This window comes from Accipiter gentilis, chromosome Z, assembly GCF_929443795.1.
Source record: "Accipiter gentilis chromosome Z, bAccGen1.1, whole genome shotgun sequence".
In the NCBI taxonomy this organism is placed as follows: Eukaryota; Metazoa; Chordata; class Aves; order Accipitriformes; family Accipitridae; genus Astur; species Astur gentilis.
The window spans coordinates 37,170,762-37,191,344 of record NC_064919.1 but is presented as its reverse complement, the minus strand read 5'-3'; the positions used below and the strand labels follow the sequence as shown (position 1 = coordinate 37,191,344).

The 20,583-nt window shown below is 38.7% G+C and overlaps 1 protein-coding gene across 6 annotated transcripts in view; it reads right to left on the bottom strand.

Annotated features, from left to right (window-relative positions):
* MEGF10 (multiple EGF like domains 10) overlaps positions 1-20,583 on the bottom strand; it is a 107,461-nt gene that overhangs the window by 37,588 nt on the left and 49,290 nt on the right. For all 6 annotated transcript variants that reach the window (XM_049796460.1, XM_049796465.1, XM_049796461.1 and 3 more), the window contains 6 exons: positions 14,715-14,961; positions 13,976-14,096; positions 11,961-12,097; positions 8,292-8,504; positions 2,052-2,226; positions 1,072-1,192 (listed from right to left, as the gene is read on the bottom strand). In XM_049796460.1, coding sequence (XP_049652417.1) covers positions 1,072-1,192; positions 2,052-2,226; positions 8,292-8,504; positions 11,961-12,097; positions 13,976-14,096; positions 14,715-14,961 — 1,014 coding nt within the window. The remainder of the gene's footprint in view (positions 1-1,071; positions 1,193-2,051; positions 2,227-8,291; positions 8,505-11,960; positions 12,098-13,975; positions 14,097-14,714; positions 14,962-20,583) is intronic.

Genomic DNA, 20,583 nt, shown 5'->3' with positions numbered 1-20,583 from the left:
TAACATTTCCCCTGTCTCAACCATCATCTATTTTTAGAAAAACAATTTTAGACAGCAGGGTCTACAACATGGACTGGGTACACGATTTGCTTGGGAGCATTCAACAGTCCCTCTCTTCTCAGCAACCCAGCATCACAACTGAGGGATGCTGGACTTTAAATCCTTCCTCACAGAAGAAGTGAAAAAGAGAATAGGTGTACTGCAAGAGTAGCATATTCTGCAATGAACAGGAACACCATGTGGACCTGTAGGCTGTTATATGGGAAAAGATCTCTGCAGAACCAGCACTGTAGGATGTCTCAGGTATCTTTGTTCCAGCCAAAGGCATGTGCTACTGGGAGATGGAGAGGTGGACAGGCACATACAGCTTCTGGTGGAGGTACGTAGACCATCAAAATTACTGTTGGAAGAGAGAGCCAGGCAGAGGGGTCAAGGAGCGTGAGTCCACTCACACTAATACTGGGAGATTCAGAAAGTTTCCTGTGGAAGCAGGGAACAGTAGAGGGCATAGGCTGGGAAGGGGTTTAGGCAAGGTTTTGTCAGAGAATTTCTCAGGAAAAGAGTATTCGAATAGAAAAAATTGCCAGTAGGTATCAACATCAGTGCTAATCTGGCAGGAAGAAGCCTGTGCCTCTGTGATGCTGAGAGGGGCGAGGGTGGCAGCCAGAGGTGTGCTCACCCAGGCTGAGGGGAAACAAGGCTATGTATTTTGACTAGGGTGGCTGACATCAGATAAATGGTATACAGTAGTCCTTCTAGTAGACCATAGCACTGCCACCAGACACAAGTGGTGGTCCATCTCAGAGTAAACACTCATAATTCACCCAGCAACAGTATCCAGCCCACTGAGAACTGCATCAAGGAAGCATGAACACGAGGTACATGCACTCTTCTCTGAGCTGATGTTTTCCTAGTTTTCACCTCCCAGAGCAGCAGAAGCATGAAGTATCTAGTGATATGGCCTTCAATGTGGTCTGCTTTTTATTAAGTTTCTTTCTTCTTCTCTACTTCAAAAACTCAATTTCACTTTATGATTACAGAAAAAGAAAATTAGTCTATAGAGACACTTACCTGCTTTGCAGGCACAAGAACCATCTACCGGTGAACAGATGGCTTCGTTTTTGCAGTTGCATACAGACGAACAGTTTACGCCATATGTCCCCAAAAGACAAGGAGTACCACAAGCAGCACCCTGAATTACACAAAAACAGAGTCTAAAAAATATTTGAGGAGGTTCAGACAATACTACTAATAAATGACCTGGACTGACTCAGGTGCTACAAAAGCCAGAAAACATACAGCCCATGGCTGTCCTACACTGTCATTAAGTTATCCCGAATTTAAGGGAGAGGGAGTCCTTCATGGTTTTTAAGTCTACAATAAGCATTAGTTTCCCATGAGTTGCTGTGAGAGCTCAGGTCACATAGCTAACAGCTCTTGGTTAGATCAATGGACAGTATTTTCAGTAATAAAGAAGCCCTTTATGAAACCAAAACATGGTAAGACAGCAGTTTAATAGAAAATAATGTGGATATGTAAAATATTTTAAAGAATTAATTTGGATGAAGTTTTCACAGTTATTATTCCTAGAACAACAGTCATACTGTTAAACGTTTTCTGTGTTAGATTTGCATCCAATGCACAGGTAACAGCAAACATGTGTAAAAGCTGCAGAATAATCTGTCCTGAACTGTAAAAACAAATGTCTTTGTCCAGAGTTTCTCTGGATGGAGCATGAGGAGTTGGTGCATCAAGATAATGACTGAAACCTGTTGTTCCTCCCTTTGTTTACACCTCAACAGCACACCCTCATTCTTATCTATGTCTTATAAAGCAACTAACTTTCCTTTCTTAAACTGGCTTAATTTAAGTACTGAGAACCAATCACAAATTTTGCCTTTTCAGGGTCTTATCTTGTAACACACCCAGTGGTACCTAAATATCCTTACCTCTCTTTTACTGCGATGGAGAAAGGACACTCTGGCATCTTGAAGAATTTGGCACTTAACTAAAGGCAGTGGAGTCGAAAATGGACTGTGAGACTTATTTACCTTAAATCCAGGGGCACAGGTGCATTTTCCAGTCACACTATCGCAGTCAGCACCATTTTGGCAGCTGCAGATCTGCTGACATGACTCGCCATAGAATCCCGGGGAACACGTCTCATTGCAGTAGAGCCCAGACCAGCCGGGCTTGCAGGAGCATTCCCCAGACATAGGGTGACAGCTGCCGGGAGGGGATGAGAGGATAAATAATTCAGGACTAAACATGACATTGATATATTTTTTTTTCCAGAGAACAAAATGCTGTTATAGATAGGTTGCATAAAGGATCTTGCATGCTGTGCATAGAAATGGTTTTACTCCCCAAACCACAAAGCAAAGGGTTCTGTATATGTATGTATACATGCATGCCAGTTAAGAAATGTAACCATACAACATATAGACATTTTGGGAGGACATGGAAAGAAAAGAAGGGGTATAATTTTTCTATAGCTAGTTGAAAAGTAACCTATCTGAAACATAGTTTTTACCATAAAATAGATATCCATGGTTACAAATATTAAGGTGATGAAACCATAAAATTCCCCAAAATGTATTGTTAGGTTTCCACTCCAAGTATAATAGGATCATTTTCATAACACTGCCCAAACTCAGCAGCATGTTGTCTGAGAAATGTGATGCTTCAGTAAAATAGCATTGCATCCAACACAAAATAATAACACAGTGCCCAATGAGTAGCAAGCATGCTCTTTTCTTTAAATAGTTGGTTGAAAAGAGAACAACTGGCATCTTTCCGGGAATGATACAAAATAATTTGCACTGGGCAGAAGTCAGATACACCATCAGAGCAGTGACCTTTTGGAAAGTATATGTTGGCCATACCTGGTGGCTGACCAGCTGTCCCTACCTGGAACAGCAGTTTCATTGAAGGACCAGTCAGACAGCTGTTGCCTCATAACAAATGGACATCATCAGCTGTGCAGAAATGTATGTGCTGGAAAAGTGGACACAATGGGGTACTCTGTGGCACTCTGGCAGACAAAGCACTTGCTTAATTCTCACCAAAGGAAAGCCTTTATATCCAAATCCAATACATTTACAATGGGAAGACTGTTTAAACATATTTGTCTGCCACTGATTGAAGTGAAGTTCCTTTAAGTGTGCTGGAAAAAAAAAAGTACCTTCGTCCAGACACATTAAATGGCCCATGACAGGAGCTTGATTTTGCAAGAATTGCTGACTCCATGTGTGGGAATGTGTTTGAAACTGAGTATTCTTCTGACCATTTGAAAGTTTGAAAAAGTACCTTCTGCACTTTTAGGTGCTGTAACTTAAGTAACAACAACATTCTTTGAAAAAGTTGCAACATAACAGGGGAATGCAATATTAGTTGCAACTGCTCCGGCACTGGAGGACTACTCTTGTCAAACTAAGAGTTTCTTATTGCCAGACACAACCAACTGACAGCTTATTGCTGATCAAGGAAAGTATGAATTATAATGGTTTGAATGTCATCATGCATTCTGCTCTCCATATATTATTGCATAGACTGTGACATCGTAAGGATTTGGGGCTCTTGAAGATAAAATCTCTTGGACAGTTAAGCTGGTTTACACAAAGTGAGAGGAAAGGTCTTTTCAACTAAATGATATATGCAGAAATCCTTCAAAACTCATGGTGTTCATTGTCAACAGTTCTGGGGTTTTGTTCAGTTATAAGTATACCTGCCATGAACTAAGTTGAAATGGAACTATTCTTATATAAAATACATGCAAAATCATGAAAATACATAATGCAGCAAGATAACCAGATTTGTTCCCTATTAACTTCCTGTAGGCACCCAGTGGCATTTTGGATCCAATTCCCATGTTTCCTATCAGGGCAGGGTATATGAAAAGATTTTTCAATCCACAACTGAATAGTCATTAGGATATGAATTAGAATATATTTACAACATAAAATTAGTAGTTCTGTCATTTTAAGATATAAATCCCAGCATTGTTTCTTGTTGGGTCTTTTTCCTTTCAGGAGAGGGGGAGACCACACGCATGAGCATGCATGGGTATGAAGCAGAGGCATTGATATTCTGTGCCCCCCAGTGAGTGTTACTAAGGCATACTTGCACATATATTGATTGACACCAAAATTAGTATTTCATAATTTGTAATTAGATGTAGGAAGCTGGAGCACTTCTGAAGCTTTTTGATGGGTTCTCATGCAGTTAGCTTAATTGGCAATAAGATTTATATATTAAGATAGGCAAATAAAGAGATATCGAAAGATAACCGCCAGTACATCTGCTTTTATTCCTGGTCTTTTGTTCACACTTTCTGGAAATACAACCTTACTCTGTACAGAGACAAAAAAAAATACTTCTGGGTAGTTGATACTTTATATTTGAAGGACTTAGATGAACTTAATGATTTTCATATGATTTTCATATATAGGTGTTTCACTATTACAATACCCAACTAAATTCTGTAGCACCCTATGCAATATAAAATTTCCATGAAAAGCTCTTGTACATATACATACAAGTCCATTAGAAAAATGCAAAATTGCAAGATGCCCTAATCTTGACTTTAAAAACACACTCAGGCTATATGAACTAAGCATGTATGACACTATAAAATTCCATTTGACCCTATATAGGTATCTCAGAAAAAGGCTGAGACAAAAGAAATCCCATTAGAGCTCATGTCATGAATAAAACCTAATTCCTGCCTGAACCAAATTAGATGGTCGCACAGAATGACCTCAGTTGATCTTACCTACAGGTGTGAAGCAGTGGTGGAAGATCACCAGGAAAAGCTTACAAGAAAAAAAAACAGGTACATCTCAAATTTAGCTTGGAGATCAACCTGAAACCAGTGCATATGCTGTAACACAGGTGTAACAAATATCCTTTGTAAACCTTCTAGGTAAATACGCAGCTACAGACTGCCTTTTTTTTACATTTTCTGAACGATCATCAGGTGTCACCTGGGTAAAGGCATGACAAAACCCAGTCTAAAAGTGGTTTAGGCTAGAAGAACATTCCTGTACAAAACGAGGTGACAACATTGATGAAGGCAGACTGAGATCTTTTTCACTTATTCCTGCAAACCAGATCTTCAGAATGACAAGTTTCTGTAAGCCCCACAAACTGTGGATGTAAGTGGCAGGGACACATGGGTCTGCTCATACCAGCTTACAGCGCTGCTGTTGTACCCCACTGAGGAAGTGTGTTTTATGTGGTCTTAGTCTCAGCCACCTAGCACTCACTCTATTTTTTTTCTTGACTGTTAAGTAAAAATGGAAAAATCAACAGTGTCACCCAGTCACAGAGAACAGAGGTCTGTTTCTGATTTGCACTCTTGCTCAAATCCTTTCATATATCTATCAAAAAATGCAACAGAGAATAACCATGGCACAAGAGGGCTGTTTCCTGCTGCTGTCCTCTGGACCCTTTAGAAAGAATAAAATCTCTTAAGTATATCTATGACTAACCCTTTACGAAGCATCTAATAAAGGCTGCTGATACAACCAAGAACAAAGACGGGCTTGCCTTTCATCCCCAGGAGCTGCCATCAACCAACAGCAGCAGCAAAATCCCTGTGGCTTAGTCTACCCACAATGCAAATTACAAATTATTGCCAAAGCTGTTTTGATGCAATTTCCTCAATCATCAAACAGTAACAGAAATATGTATATGTTTTTGAAATACAGTGTATCATAATGGTTTTGTACCTTTATTTGAAGAAAATTGCTAGACACATACTTGAATACTGCAACTTATGTACACATATTTTACAGCAGTATTTTTCGGTGCTAAGTATTTTTTTAACTAACCTCTAGTTCATTTCCGTATCTATGAATAATAAGAATGTAAGTAATGACCTAGGGCTCTAAGCCTACCAACAGCTCCTCTTCGAGCATATCTAAAGTACTGGTCACACACAGATGAAAAAAGCTTTTAGGTAGGATATCTAAAGTACTGGTCACACAGAGATGAAAAAAGCTTTTAGGATATCAAGGCCCGTAGAAGTCCTAACAGAATCCTAGTCCTACAGACACACAAAGTGTATTTCAAGAAGGAATTGTACCCCCTTTCTCGTGCCCTGGGATTATTGGTTGTTACATTGCTGCTAAATGGGTTGGTGCTATAATATCCTCTGGCTACTGCGAGCCCAAATAGTACTTGTGGTAGGCAAGTAAGGGATGAGGGTATTCTCTGATGTGCTTAAAAAGTTGTCTCCTGGCTGATTGGTATTTACTGAGAGATGAAGACAGCCAGACACAACTGGCTTCTCAAAAGATTCTCAAAAGCGTTAAGTCTCTGCAGGGAGCTTTGTCTTCTATACCGTTACACAGATGGCCTTTGATTTCTGTTATGTGGTGGTCTTAATCACTTCCTGACCAAGGGGGAAGGAACCTATATATGAAAAAACCACTTGTGAAGTCAAGAAAATCTTTGTTTTCCTCACAGATCATTATGCCCTTGCAAATATGCTCCTGCACCTACAGGACTGTTAAGTGCCTTTTGATTTGTCATACAGAAGGGAAAATGTTCAAAAAAAAGAGGCCAGCTATATGCTGGTGTTTACATGTGAACATTTGTGATCTGATTTGACCACAAGTTGTCTTCCAGTGATATAAATGAAGGAACAGCTGTGTTGAACATGAATCAGAAGTAATCCCTGTAATATCAGAAATACTATACAGTGTAATGCATTCCTGTCAAATAAGGCTGCTACAACAGTCTTCAGACAAATTTTCAGGAAAGCAGCTAACTGTAATTCATAATACAATAGTATTTGGTCTACTAGCATAATTTGAGAGTTAGATGGGCCAGCATTATAGTGCCATTTATTCTTGAATGCACTGCCCAAAGAATGAATTGCTTGATTTTATGTCAAAAACGCTGTATTTTTTCAAAAGACATTTCAAGTAAATGAGAAAAACAGAAGTGCAAGCACATAACTGTAAAAGTATATGAATGGAAAGGGAAAAGAATTCAGTTTGCTGTCACATGGTTTGTCAATGAAAGGCATGTTGAACAACTCAGACAATCCACAAAGTAATTTTTCACAGAGGCCTAACAGAATAGGTATTTCCATGTATATGCTTGAGTGCTTTTAACATCACTGCTAAATTCTAACTAAAGGCTTTTGTTTTATCTATGAGGAAAAGTGCATCTTATATACAACATACTGCAGCATTCTATGCAACAGTCAATAGTTTCTGCAAATTTCTTTCACAGCTATTTTCAATATCAAAAAGTTAGATTATGCTCAAAAACCTTATCTAAGGTACTGTGATTAGTAATGCAATTAAGTGTAAGTGAATGTGTAAGTGAATGGACAATGACCAAAGTATTTAATCAGAAGAACTGTGGTTTTTAACAAGACAAAGCTGTCCAGAATTATTCCATAAATATGTTGGCTTGCCTCAACTGACATCTGACATTCCTCTCTCATGGCTGAAAGTTTGTCTCCAAATAGCTAGTTTTTAAATTTTCATAACAATATGCTGGAACACTGCAAAATCCACAAGGACATAGAAAACTCAAAAAATAGGACTCAGTACTGCCTGAATAAGGAGAGATGGTAAAAGGTAAGCCAATTGGAAAAATATTTTCATTTGATTTCCAGGGATCAGATTTTACCTGCTTTCTAGAGAAATAGATTTTTTCTAGGAAAAAAAAAAAAATCTAGAAAATTTTCTAGAAAAATAATTTAAATGACAAAAAAAATGTATTTTTTGAAACCTAGATTTACAACTGGTAAGGCTTTGGAAATTTTGTATTAAAATAGTCACCTACACCAATTCTCATATATGTATACACAGAGAGAGAATTGGGTTCTCCTCTCATACCCGACTTGTGAGACTATACATCCATTTCAACTGATTCCAATTCAGTTATTTCTCATCTACAGTACACCAGAATATGCAAAGGATATGTGATGTATACTGACTTTGTATGGTGAAAAAGATAATGATTTATTCATGTAGTAAATATAGACAAAGGTCACACTTTGTCTTAAAAGTTATTTCATGGGTCAGAGACCAAATACAGCAGTGAATATTAAGATCAAATACAGTTGCAAGCACTAAAATTCAGAAGCTCTTTTGGGCTGATATTTTCTTTCTTCGTATGCTTAAATACCAAATACTCTTACAAGTCTTTAGCTGCTTCAGTTTGTACGAAAGTATTAGAAAAATCAGGAAATACTTATTTTCAGATTATATTCAGATTTCTATATTCTATATAGGAAAAGAAAACAGGCTAAAGGGTGTAAAGCCTACCTCCAGGTATTTGGCATGTGGCAGGGACACTTTTTATCACACTTGAGACCATAAATTCCCTCAGGACAAAGCCTTGTTTCACAGTGCTCTCCGGTGTATCCTGGTTCACAGAGACAGGCACCACTAATATGATAACATTTCCCACCATTCATACACTTGCAGGTCTCAGCACACTGCACTCCATAAGTCCCCACTGGACACTCATCTTGGCATCTGTGAGAACAATGAACAAACAAAAAATAGTTTTATTTCCCATAAACTACAGCTTTTAGAGATTTAAGGAAAATATGGTTTATGAAGAATCTCTTATACTGGTGTAAAACACCTCTTAAGTAGAGCAGGAATTTATATAACTTCATATTCAGAAGTGCCTGTCTCTCTGGTTTCTTTTGCTGCTCAGCTAGACAGGCTTAAAAACATTGGCTCTGCAAATTCCTCAGAAAAAAGTCTTCCTTCTCTCCAACAAAGGAGACAATGTGCACAAACAGACCACTGCCCTTTGCATTCAGGACCAGAGCAAAACCAAACCCTCTTAAATCAGACCTGAAGTATGAAGGAATAAATTTTCAAATATTTTCTTTCAAAAGCCATCCATCTCTAATTTTTCAAAGTGATCTAGATTCCCCACCTAACAATAGTGTGAATAGCCAGCAGAAAACCGCTTCCCTGCAGACACTCAGGCCAGGAAGTTCCCTGGCAATCAATCACACTCAGCAGTCTCTAATAAGAATATTTTCTAATTGTGTTTCCAAACACATGATGTTTCCAAAATACCCTTCTTTACAGAATTTCATTCTAAACCTATTTTTTTTGTTGATTTTGCCCTTCAAAAATTCATAGGATGACATTGGAAAATCTTCAGGAACCCAAACCCCTTCTTTTCATCTGATTTTTCTAACAGATGAAACTGAAAATTAGTAAAGACTTGAGTTTAACCCATATGGGAGAGTAGCTATGATTTTTGTTGCTCCTTAAGGAAAATATATCCTATTAAAGACACTTCTTCACCAGACTTCCTCTTTCATTCACAAAGCTTTTAGAAGATAGCTACTTTAGCTAACAGTCTTATTTCCTTGATGTTTTACATATGAAAGGCATTATTTAACCTAAAGATCAGACTGTATGTTTAGCTGTCCAGCCTGACTACTAAAAGACAATTTTCAGTATCCTGCTTCTAAAACTTGCAACTCATCTACTGAGTTTCTGGATAGCAATTTCATTTGGCAATGTATTTAAGAGATACAATACGAGTTTGATGTTTTCAGCTTTAACTTCTCTGTGTTTTATAACTGAACTGTTAAAATTTGGAATGCCAGTACTGCTACAGCATTACTAAAGGCTCCAGCACTAAGTGCACTTAAAACATTTGACTACATGTGTGAGAGCAGACCTCTCACCTCAGCCGGTTCATGCCTCAGAGCCAAGGATGACATCATTTCATAGCTTATGTGTCAGGGAAAATCCCCCTATTTTTCAATACAAGAATCCTATAAACTCTGAATTATGCTGACATAGACAAAAAGACAAAACAGCTAAATCCCAAAGCTTTAAGGCCAGAACATGCTGACATTTAAGTCTTGAGGTGTGCTGCGAACTCAACAGGTAGTATCAGGTACATAACATCTTCTGCAATTTGGGTACCTGCAAGTTTTAGCAAGCTACAGATTGTACAAAAGTATTACTTGATAAAATGGCACATTATTAATGGTTTTATCAGCTTACAACTTTCTCATTTCCCCAGTCCTATGAAAGTATTTCCTTGGTGGTCTCTTTCCATTTTTCATATACAATTTGCTTTTTTTTTGTATTTTTACTGTATGATTGGTGGTTTATTATGGGAAAATTTCAAAGACACGTGATACGAGGCACTGCAAAATGTAACAGAATTTAGCAGAGCCCTCTGACTGAGGTAAAATGGATACACATGTTCATTTCATGCTTCTGCAGTATTTGCCTCAATCTGATAGTGTTATCCAGAAGTTTCAAGGTATTTGTAACTCTGCCCTGACTGAAGCCAGCATTAAAACCCCCTTTCCTTCAAAGGCATAGCATAGTAATACAGCTAATAACCCTGTTTAAATGTTTCCTAATAAATTTAAACAAATAAAGCTGAGAATGAATTTTCTCCAAATGACAATCAGGAATTCCAGCCAAATTAGAGGAAATTTAACCTTGCAAATTTTTTATTTTTTTTTTAATTGCATCTTCATCAGCTTCTGAAATACCCTTTTCCACTTTGTGGTGAGGACAGCTATCAATCAAAAAGTATTAGGCAGAAGAATTATAAAAGTAGTTTGAACTACATTCTCTTGTGTTAACTCACATCACCCAGAAACTGTTACATGCTCTAGGAGTCCACTTTCCCTTGCTGTATGACCAAGTTCCAGGAGTCACCACCACACCGAAATCTAAGATAAATACTGTTGAAGCTATACACAAGAAGTGGAGAATAGCTTAGCACTTTAAAAAACATCCTTTTTGCTGCTGGTATGTACGTGCTAGCTCAGCCAATGCCCACACATTTCTTGTCACACTTCCCTCCCTCCACAATCCACTGACATGAAATAAGAACCAGGTCTACAACATTGTTTCCGATCCATTCCTGCCCTTGCAGTTTCTTGAAAAACAAAAGAATTGCAAATACAGCTCATTTTGCAGGAAAAGAGGGAGCTCAGACTTGCAAAAAAGTGATCAAAACGCTGCAGCCTGTAAGGCATTTCAGATTGAAGTCAGATTTGAATTCCAAGACAAAAAATTTAACTGCTTTTAAAAAGACCAGTGTAGTGCAGTGTGTAGACTCTCATATGGATTCCTTTGATTTCCCTGCTGACTTGTCTGTGCCTCTTTAAATGCATCTACCACTTTCTGCACTGTTTCTTCACAGACACAAATTTAATTTTGGCATCCAAATGGCTCTGGACTAATTTTTTCTTGTCTTTATGAGGTTTTTTCTCCTTATGTCTGGCACAGCTCCCCCCATGTCCTGTGAACACTCGCGTGGGAAGTGCATATGGTTATAATACTTACTATTGTTGGCAGAGATTCCCTGGACTTACCCCAGTGATTAAGCTGCTGCTGACCTCAGCAAACGAGTTGTATGCTGTTTAAAATACATGCAGAATGCTTCTTTCATCACTTTCCACTGCCTTCAAAAATGATGTCTTGCTATATTATTTTTCCAATCTACCAAAGACGATTTTTAGCAATCAAGTTGGAAAATAAAAAAGCTTCACTTCTTCATTTGAATGAAATACTTTAGGAGACAACTCTCCAGCTTGCTTGCTTTGAAGAGGAACCAACTGAGACTCTCTTGCTACTATGGCTACCAAACATCTGCACAAAACCAAGAGTTTCCCTCCTCACCCATTCACCATAACCCAAACTGCGTCATTCCGCAAGCCACTCAAGTGAAGACCCAGAAGACACTGCCAGAGCATGGGCCACAGCAGGAAAATCCTGAAACCTAGCACTTCCTCACAAAAGGGTAATCACATAGGCACTTTTAACTTGTGACGCAGCGTCAGCTAAGTGACATGGCAGACATTTCATAAGACTCTCTTAATCATATCACATGTATTTTCGTTCTGCTTTCTACCAGCTTCTTAACTTTCTTTGTTATAGCAGACCCCTTGCAGGTTCAGCAGTCTGGCAAAAGGAAGTTTTCCTTACCGTTCTCCAGTGTAACCTGGGCTGCAATGGCATTGGCCTGTCACTGAGTCACAGGTCCCTCCATTGTGGCACTGGCACTCCTGGGAACAGTTTTTCCCATAACGGCCCTCAGGACAAGGCTGACCACAGACCATACCCTGCATGTGCAGAAAAAAAAATCGTAGTATTAGATTTGGGATTACAGCTTAAATGGACAAGGAATAAAGCTTTGTAATGAAGGAAGATCAAGGAGATCTTGTGTCACTTGTCTAGTGCCGGAAATGCCAGACTCTTCTCCAGCTTTAAATGTGGGGTATGTTTCAGCACTGGAGGACTAATCTTCTAGGATTTCCATTTTGGAAGGCAAGCTAATGAAAAACACTATCTCTAAGCAACAGTGAAAACACTTAGGTGTTTAAGACTAATTGATGTCAAGCTCTTCCCAATTTATTTATCAGGAGTAGTATATATCAAGACATCCGGAAATGCTTTCCAGTGAGTAGTGGTGTAGAAATCAGCAATTGCTGTAGTGCCCCAATTATACTACTTTATGATAAGTTGGTGGGGTTTTTTTGATGAAATGAAAAGCTGTTTGTAATTTCATTGAAAGCAGCATAACTTAAAAGCCTAGGTAGGATGTCTGCTTCCCTTCAATGGGTTTGGAATTTCTGCACTGCTATTTACATCCTTGGAATTAATTACACCTGTGTAGTGAAGGGACCATCAGTTCTTAAGAATTTTAAGAAGCCATTTCAAGAGAAACGTATTTACAGGCATTTCATCAGACAAAAGACATGCAAGTATTTTAGCTAATGTAAGATACTGCAGAATTCATACCTGGCTGCTTTAAACCTTCCTTACATGAAAAGTAAAGAAGGTTAAGCTGACAAAATTGTGTTTCACAGAATTGAAAGAACTAAAACTAACAAAAAGTTACGCTTAGATAACTACTTGGTATGGAAAATTAGTCAAAAGGCTAAAGAGTAATTTATTAATTCAGACACACACTAGTATAAAATTTCCATCACTGCTTCATATGTTATCTCATTTTTCATTAGCTGTATTTAAGCAGATAAAGGGAGTCAAGAATTTATGCAAACATTTGCATTCTATGACCCATAATTTTGTTCTTCTAACATGAGGTGAAATAAAAAGTAAAAATGGCCATAACCCACATTAAGTAGCCAAGTGAGTGGTGCTATTCAAACACACAAAGATGATCATTTATAGCTATGTTCTTTAGTTGGTGAAAAATTGATCTCTGCCACAGGTTACCTCAATATAATATCTCAATTATCATGAGATAATTAAAAGTTCAGTAAATGTGGATTTTCACCCAAAGTCGACATTTAAATAGAAAACATTATTAATAAATACTATCGATAAATATTATCTACAAATGTATTTAAAGAAATTATTTGGGCTTTGGTCACCTTCCAACCTTTTGATCACCTTCCAACTCCATTATTTGCCAACTCAGAGTTGGCAGCCTGGTAGTAGGGGAGGGTACTTGCAGCTCCGAGGTCAATTCTTCTTTCCCTACCCACTGACAAAAGGGTAGAAAGTCTAAAGACAATGTCAAAGTTCTGATGTCCCATTTCCATCACCAACATTTAACACAGTATCTAACGGTTTGGGGGTTTTGCCATGCATACTGTACATACAAAAACAGGCACAAAATCCACTGCTAAAATATATAAGGGTGTCACTTCCCTATAATATCAAATTATATCTAGAAATGAATGACTTCCGGACAAGATCCAAAGGATGTTGCCTTGTCATAGTACAATTCATGTATTTTGCGTCCCAGAATCCGATATAGTTAAAAAGGCAGCACAGAACTGGAGGATTTTCAGTAACAGATGGTTTTGTAAGTATTTTATTCCATCCCTTATGCTAAAATACGTTTCTCATTACTCTTGGCTACAGGCAGACTGCATTTGCTATCCTCATTTGCTAACCTTTTCTGACACTGCCCAAAATCTACAAATATGGAAGTTTTATGGGCTTGTGTTGGTTTCAGAAAGTGTTTTTACCATCCATCCTGGTGGGCAGGCACATTCCCCGGTGACATGGTGACAGACACCTCCGTTCTGGCACGGGCATCTCTCCTCGCACTGCGGCCCATGCTTCCCAGGGGGACAGAGGTCCTCACAGCTGGGGAGGTGGTGGTAAACAACAGAGACAACGGTTACTTTGGCACACACTCCTGTCTCCAGCCACCTCTTCATTTTTAATGCTATCATTAACTTTTCCAGCCAAAAGTATGAAACAGAAAGCAGTCCAACATAAAGAAACGCACACTGAGTATTGCAAAGCATCCATGCAACAAATCTAATGAAATGGACTGGGTAATCTAGGATATATTTCTTCTTAAAGATATTTCTTCCTACACGGGTTGATGCTCATTTGTGGTCACTGACAAAGCTCAAAATCTGTTCTGGAATGACAAAGCCAAGTAACTCCATGTTTCAACGCGGTTTTCCAAACTTGTAGCCAAACCATTTTCATGGTGGCCAGGAAGAAGCTCCTGATGCTACTTTTTGTGGCTTTTACTTAGCAGGACAGACCAAGAGGGTTTCTTCTCAGCCAAACATCTGAACATGCACTGCAATACGGTTTGCCCAGCTGCTTCTTAGCCAGCCCTGCTTCTCTTCGTTACACAGCAGCCAGACCAACACCATAGTGTTAAAAGTTAATCTAAACTTAATTTCTCTTGTTAGCACTATTTAAAACTTGTACCTCTCCCCCGTAAATAATACAGCCACTGCTTACAAGGCACCAGTGTATCCAGGAGGACACCTGCACTCTCCCGTCACGTGATCGCAGGTGGCTCCATTTTGACACTGGCATTTTTGATGGCAATCATTTCCATACGTCCCTTGATCGCAGCGTTCCTCGCAGCGCCAACCTTTGAAACCCGACGCACAGTGGCAGGCTCCTGTAATGGGGTTGCACAAGGCTCCGTTTTTGCACTGGCAGCGGCTGCTGCAGTGAGGTCCCCAGTGGTCACTGTCACATGCTGAAGGGTTAGAAGGAAAAATTTACAGCAGTTTTATAATAGCTCATGTTACAGCACTGAAGATACTATGAGTCAACTGTAAAAAAAAAAAAAAAGTTATAAAATGGAAATAGTTATGTAGTACCTCCTCAGTTGTTCTTGGTCCTCAAGGATCTTGGCAGTCAGGCGGAACTTAATTTATGTACACAAATTAATTTCTTAGGCATAAAAGCAAACACTTAAAACATGAAGCTATGAAGTAAATGCAAGTTCTAGTCTCTTCATTGTCAAAACTCTTCATTATGACTCTCCACCATCAAATAACAGTTATGGTTGCAGTGAGCTTCCATTTCCCCAAAGAAACCTTGCTAACTTAAAAAAGTAAAAAAATGTGGTCTAAACCCATAAACAACTGTCTTAATCCCACAAGGAAGTTGCAAAGCTTACTCAACATAAGATTATGACTTTTTTCCAAATCCACAAGTTCCTACTTGTTTACATAATTGCAAATACTTCCTTTTCAATCTTGCAATATACTGATAGAGCAAAAGAAAACACAAGAAGTGTTTCTCCAAGCAATAGAAATTAATGATTACATGGTTAAAGTTCATCTGGATGTTACAAATTTGGTTATCCAATGTGTCTTCACAATCATTCAAATGCATCTTTTCTTGTCTGCCCCAATACAGCCCATTAAAACCCTATAAGCAAACCACTCAGAGGTTATTTCAGCATCAAAAGAAAAACCTTGCTGTTAAGGAAGAAATTTTTCTTAAGAGAGAAACACAGGAGTTCTGTAAAGACCCAGAAGGTTAAGGTCACCTAGAGTTCAACAGGAATGTGCTAATCATATGGTCAAATGATCTGATTTTATTTTTATGTTCTGTTGATAACAGCAGTACAACGGGAAAGCCTCAGTTGCAGCAACTGGAAGCCTGGGCTCTCCTCTTGGAGACTGACAACCATTGTTCTCCCAGTCTTCTCCTGGGGCAAAAAAGCCAGGCAGAGAACAGGCACACTTTCCTAGACTAATGCAAAGTAATTCAAGAACCCTCCTCAGGGTATGAATTATTCAGCTATAGGAGCTGTTCACTCAGGCTACACAAATAAAAAGGGATTAGGGTCTTGTAAAGAATCTACTCCTTAAGATTATTTTTTTTTCCAGGAGAGGTCACTAGAACATGCATCCATAATGGAGATATTGTGAGCACCTACACACAATAAAATGCTAAGCAACAGAAAGTATTGTACGTGTTATAAACACCCAGCAATACTGCCAAACTGACAGAACAACTGTCAATCTTATTATTGTCCTCTCTCTTTGAAGATGTGTGGGTTTTGTTCTGGACTATACTACTGTCTCCAGCACACAGCATCTCCCAGGTTGCCTTTCCCCATGCTAACTCACATTCATTCAGAACTGCTATATGTTTATTTTCAACACGTCTGCATGGAACAGAAAGTGTAATCCTCATACTTAACCAGTTCTCAAATTGTTGTCAGGAAACTAGCTATTTTGGGATATATATATATATAAAAAAAATATATGTATGGGTGGTGAGACATCTGAGGCAGTCATACGTTCTGTCATGATTGAGCAGGCACCCCTACGTATTTTTTTTGCTTAACACATTATTCTGGCTTCAGATAACAGTCTTCCTCCTGCTCCCAGACAAAATAGACAATTTCAATTTCAGCCATTCCTTATGGAATAAATAAATAAAAAACCCAACCAAACCAAAACTAAACAAACAAAGAAACAAACAAACAAAAAGAACCCCTGTCCTGGCATGTCTAATAAACAGAATAATTCAGAATGATCACCAGATCATGACTGTTCCAGTGCAGAGCTCAGTCAAAGATAAACATGGCCTGAACACACTCGAGATATAGATGCAATAGGCAAGAGAAGACTTACACTTGGTTGATAAGTGCGAGCTTGTGTTCTTTCAACAATAGATGGGATATTGGGTGCAGTGCAACAACATTCATGTAGCTGCTTGAAGACCCAGTGTAATGAGTCTAAGAGCCACATAGACCAGAAACATCTACCACTACGCATCTGCCATTGCATCCAACACCCAGGCACCAAGACGACCTTGCTAGAAACCGCTTCGCCTGTGAAGCAGCAGAGGCCTTGTACTCCCTCTTCTCCTTCTACAATCCCATTCCCAGTCTGCCTCTCTGGGATGCAACCTGCTGTCTCCTGGAGATATACTGATGTCCAAGGTGAACGTGCTGTGTCTGTGAACCTGAACCTTTCTCAATAATTTTACTGTAAGAGCAGGTACCACACAGTACATAATAATTTATTAGTTTCCTGGCATGATCATCTCATTATGTTTGCAAGAAATCATTAAAATAAAAAGCATCATATGGCTGCTAATAGGATTTCCAGTGTCACGACCAGTCTCCTGGCAACAGCCGTGTGGGTAACAAATATTGACCATGCAATTTTTCACTACAGCACAATGGTGAAGCATTCCACCAGGACAGCAGTGGCCCCACCATAGTATGACTACGCAATAGTCCTTTACATAACGTCTATCACAAGCCTAGCATCTATCTGTGAGTTATGGGCAGAATTGTGGAGAAATTTGCAAGATTAATGGGAATAAATAATAATTTTGAACGAGATGGACAAATGATGTATTTTACCTCTGTGTCCCCTGACCAATAATCAATCATATTCCCTACAGGAAATTAAAGTGATTTGTCAGAAATAATGCTGAGTTTACTATTAAAAAATAAGAGGTCAAAGGGTAGAAATGTTTCCTGTGGTGAGTTTGGTTTATTTTTAATAAGTTTTGCAGGCTAAATTTACTGACTATTACAACAGAATATTTCTGTTGCTTCCATTTCTGCTGCTTCCTAGTATTCAGACACTAAGAAAGCTAGGCTGGAAGTCACACAGCTGCTAATCTGGTGGAATGGGATAGTCTTTGAGTTAATGACTATCGTCAGGTTACAGACTGTCAGCTGGAGTTTAATCAGAATAGCTGCTCTGACTGTCCTGACTGCGCCAAGGTCACAGGCACACACGCATATGCAAACACTACATGCACACACACGCAGAAGCATCAGCTACTGGTTTCTGAACAGATTTGGAGCTGTAAATCAGCTGTCTCAGCGCAGGGTGTATGTGAAAGGGGAGCAAAGTATAAAGACAAGAGCCCCATGTTTAGAATGGTGCATTCTGGTTCAGAATCGTTCACAAGGATGAGGTATCTCGGCCCCAATAACTTCTGGAAACGGCCTGAATCCTGCAGAAATGCAAAACCCAATTAGTGAACTAGGGTTAATTTTCTGTATTGATCATACAGAACCGGCCTAATGCTGGGCCTATTTTATGTACAGCACCTTTCTTACAGAAGTCATTCTCCTTCCCCTTTTCACATATCTTATGTTCACCCTCAGACATATTCTGTTTAAAACAGATAAACATACTCTGTTTAAAACAGAAGAACCATCTAGCTGTACTGCTCCTTATCAGCGTTCACAGTAGACTCACAGGGTCCTTTCTGCCTTCATCTTATGCTATAGCAGGGGGGAAAAAAAAAAAATCAAAGTAAATGTTTAATAAACACCATGGTATTAATGCTGCATCTTGTAATTTTTCTTTTTATACATTCTGTTCATCTGGGAACATCTTTTTTGGCACTGCAGTATATGCTGTGCATATCACACAATGCTACAAATACAGGACAGAGAACTTTTTTCTCAAAAGGTTACTCAGTCAAAGCAAAAGTTTGCCTTTGGGAATAAAGGCACTGCATTGTATAAACCCTCATTTAAAATGAGCAAGTATGGTATGAAACTCTAAGAAAATACAGGTCTACCATCATAAAGAAATGCTTTCTGAAACTGAGTGCCAAACAGTGACTGTAGAAACATAGAAAAGCTCAAGGATTCAACAGTAAAAAAATCACCTTCAAGAATAAATTGAAATCTGTGATGCAAATTGCTATCATTTGGGGGCCTTTTGTACCATCTTTGAAGATTTAAAATTCTGCATTTCCTAGTAGAATAACTTTAATGTACATTGTTATTATGCTGGGCTAGATGTGTTTTTATGCACATGGTTTCTGTGAGCGGCTGGTGATTTGCAAATTAGGATGGAGGGAGCCCTGATATTTTATAGTGCAAGGTATGAATTTTTAGAATAATCTGAAGCACATCTGAAAAATTTGGTAACTCCTTTATTGCTCCTTATAAACAAAGACATTTTTAACTAAATGTAGTCACAAACTTGTAAGGGTTTTTTCTGCTTTTTTCACTGGTTTCATTAACAGACAGCAAAAAGAAAAGTGCAAATGAGTCCAAGCTTATTCCTGACAAACCCACCTTGATCACCTACAATTCTGTACTTCTCTAAAGAATGGCCTATAATAAGAATAAAATTAGGCTATCAAATCAAATCAAAGAACATTTCAGAAGAAACACCTCCTTAGAAACCCTGACCTTTTAAGTATGCCAGTTTCCTTTTAACATGATATTCAAGCCAGACAATGTTTATTGCAATGCTTTTTTTAAGATCTTTTCTTCTCTTTTTGTCTTTCTTCTTTGCTAATGGGAGTTGAAAGTGAAGAATCATAGCAAAAATAAAATTTACTTTTCTTGCTATCATTTTTTGTAGCTGTCTTATATGTAGCACCAAGACAACAGAATGAGATTTTATTCTGGCTTACACATCTTTCTGCAACGCACACTGCTGTGTGGTTTGGAAATAAGTACCATTGTCACCAAAACAGAGGAGATTCTTACTGTAGCATTTGGCTTATGTATTTTTATGGTCTTTTAAAACAACTGAAAACAAAATTCCCTACTACAGACAGCAGAAATGGAGTGAACGCTCCCTCACTTGGAATGCAATATTGTTAAGTACAAATTTAAAATAAGCGAGCAGTGGCAAATATGCAGAATTCTTATTTCTCTGTCTCCTCAAAACTCCAACATAATTTCTTCAGATAGGTTCAAGGAGCCACAGCCTTTAGCAAGTGAAAGTTGATTTTCCTTGCTCCAGCATGTAAAACAAACTGAAGCTGCCTATAACTTCAACATCATCTTCGACTGACCTTTCTTCCTTTCTAGGTTGTCACATCAAGCACAAGTCTAATTCTTTGTCCCTTCCTTTGCATCCTTCCTTTGACTCTCAGATCTCTCTTGGCTTGTCCTTACTTTCATGGCCTTTATGGCCTGTCCCTCATCTATCATTTGTCATCCAGTATCCAAGTATCAACCCCCACATTTACATCACCCGTGACCTTAGCCCCTTTGTTGCATTTTCAGACTATTGTCTTCCTTGTTTCTCCTCAAGTTGCCTCTACAACTTGGCACAGCTCTCCATACCCCAAGCCATAAAACTGCCATGATGTCCTCCTCCATGTCCCTACCTTATAATTCCTCCTTCCTGTGAAGTCTGCATGTAGTTGATGTGGCAAGTGTGCCAAAACCACTACCTGCCAGACATTTGTCAGTGTTTGCTTCCTTCCTCATCTCCTACATGTTTCCAGCTTTGTGTTATCTCTTTTCTTTTCCTTCAGCCACAGGTTCTCTGGGGCAGAGGCAACTTTCTGCTCTATATTTTTACTTGCCCAGTCCACAAATCCCCAGCAGGGACAGCCATGAGGTCCACCAAGGAGC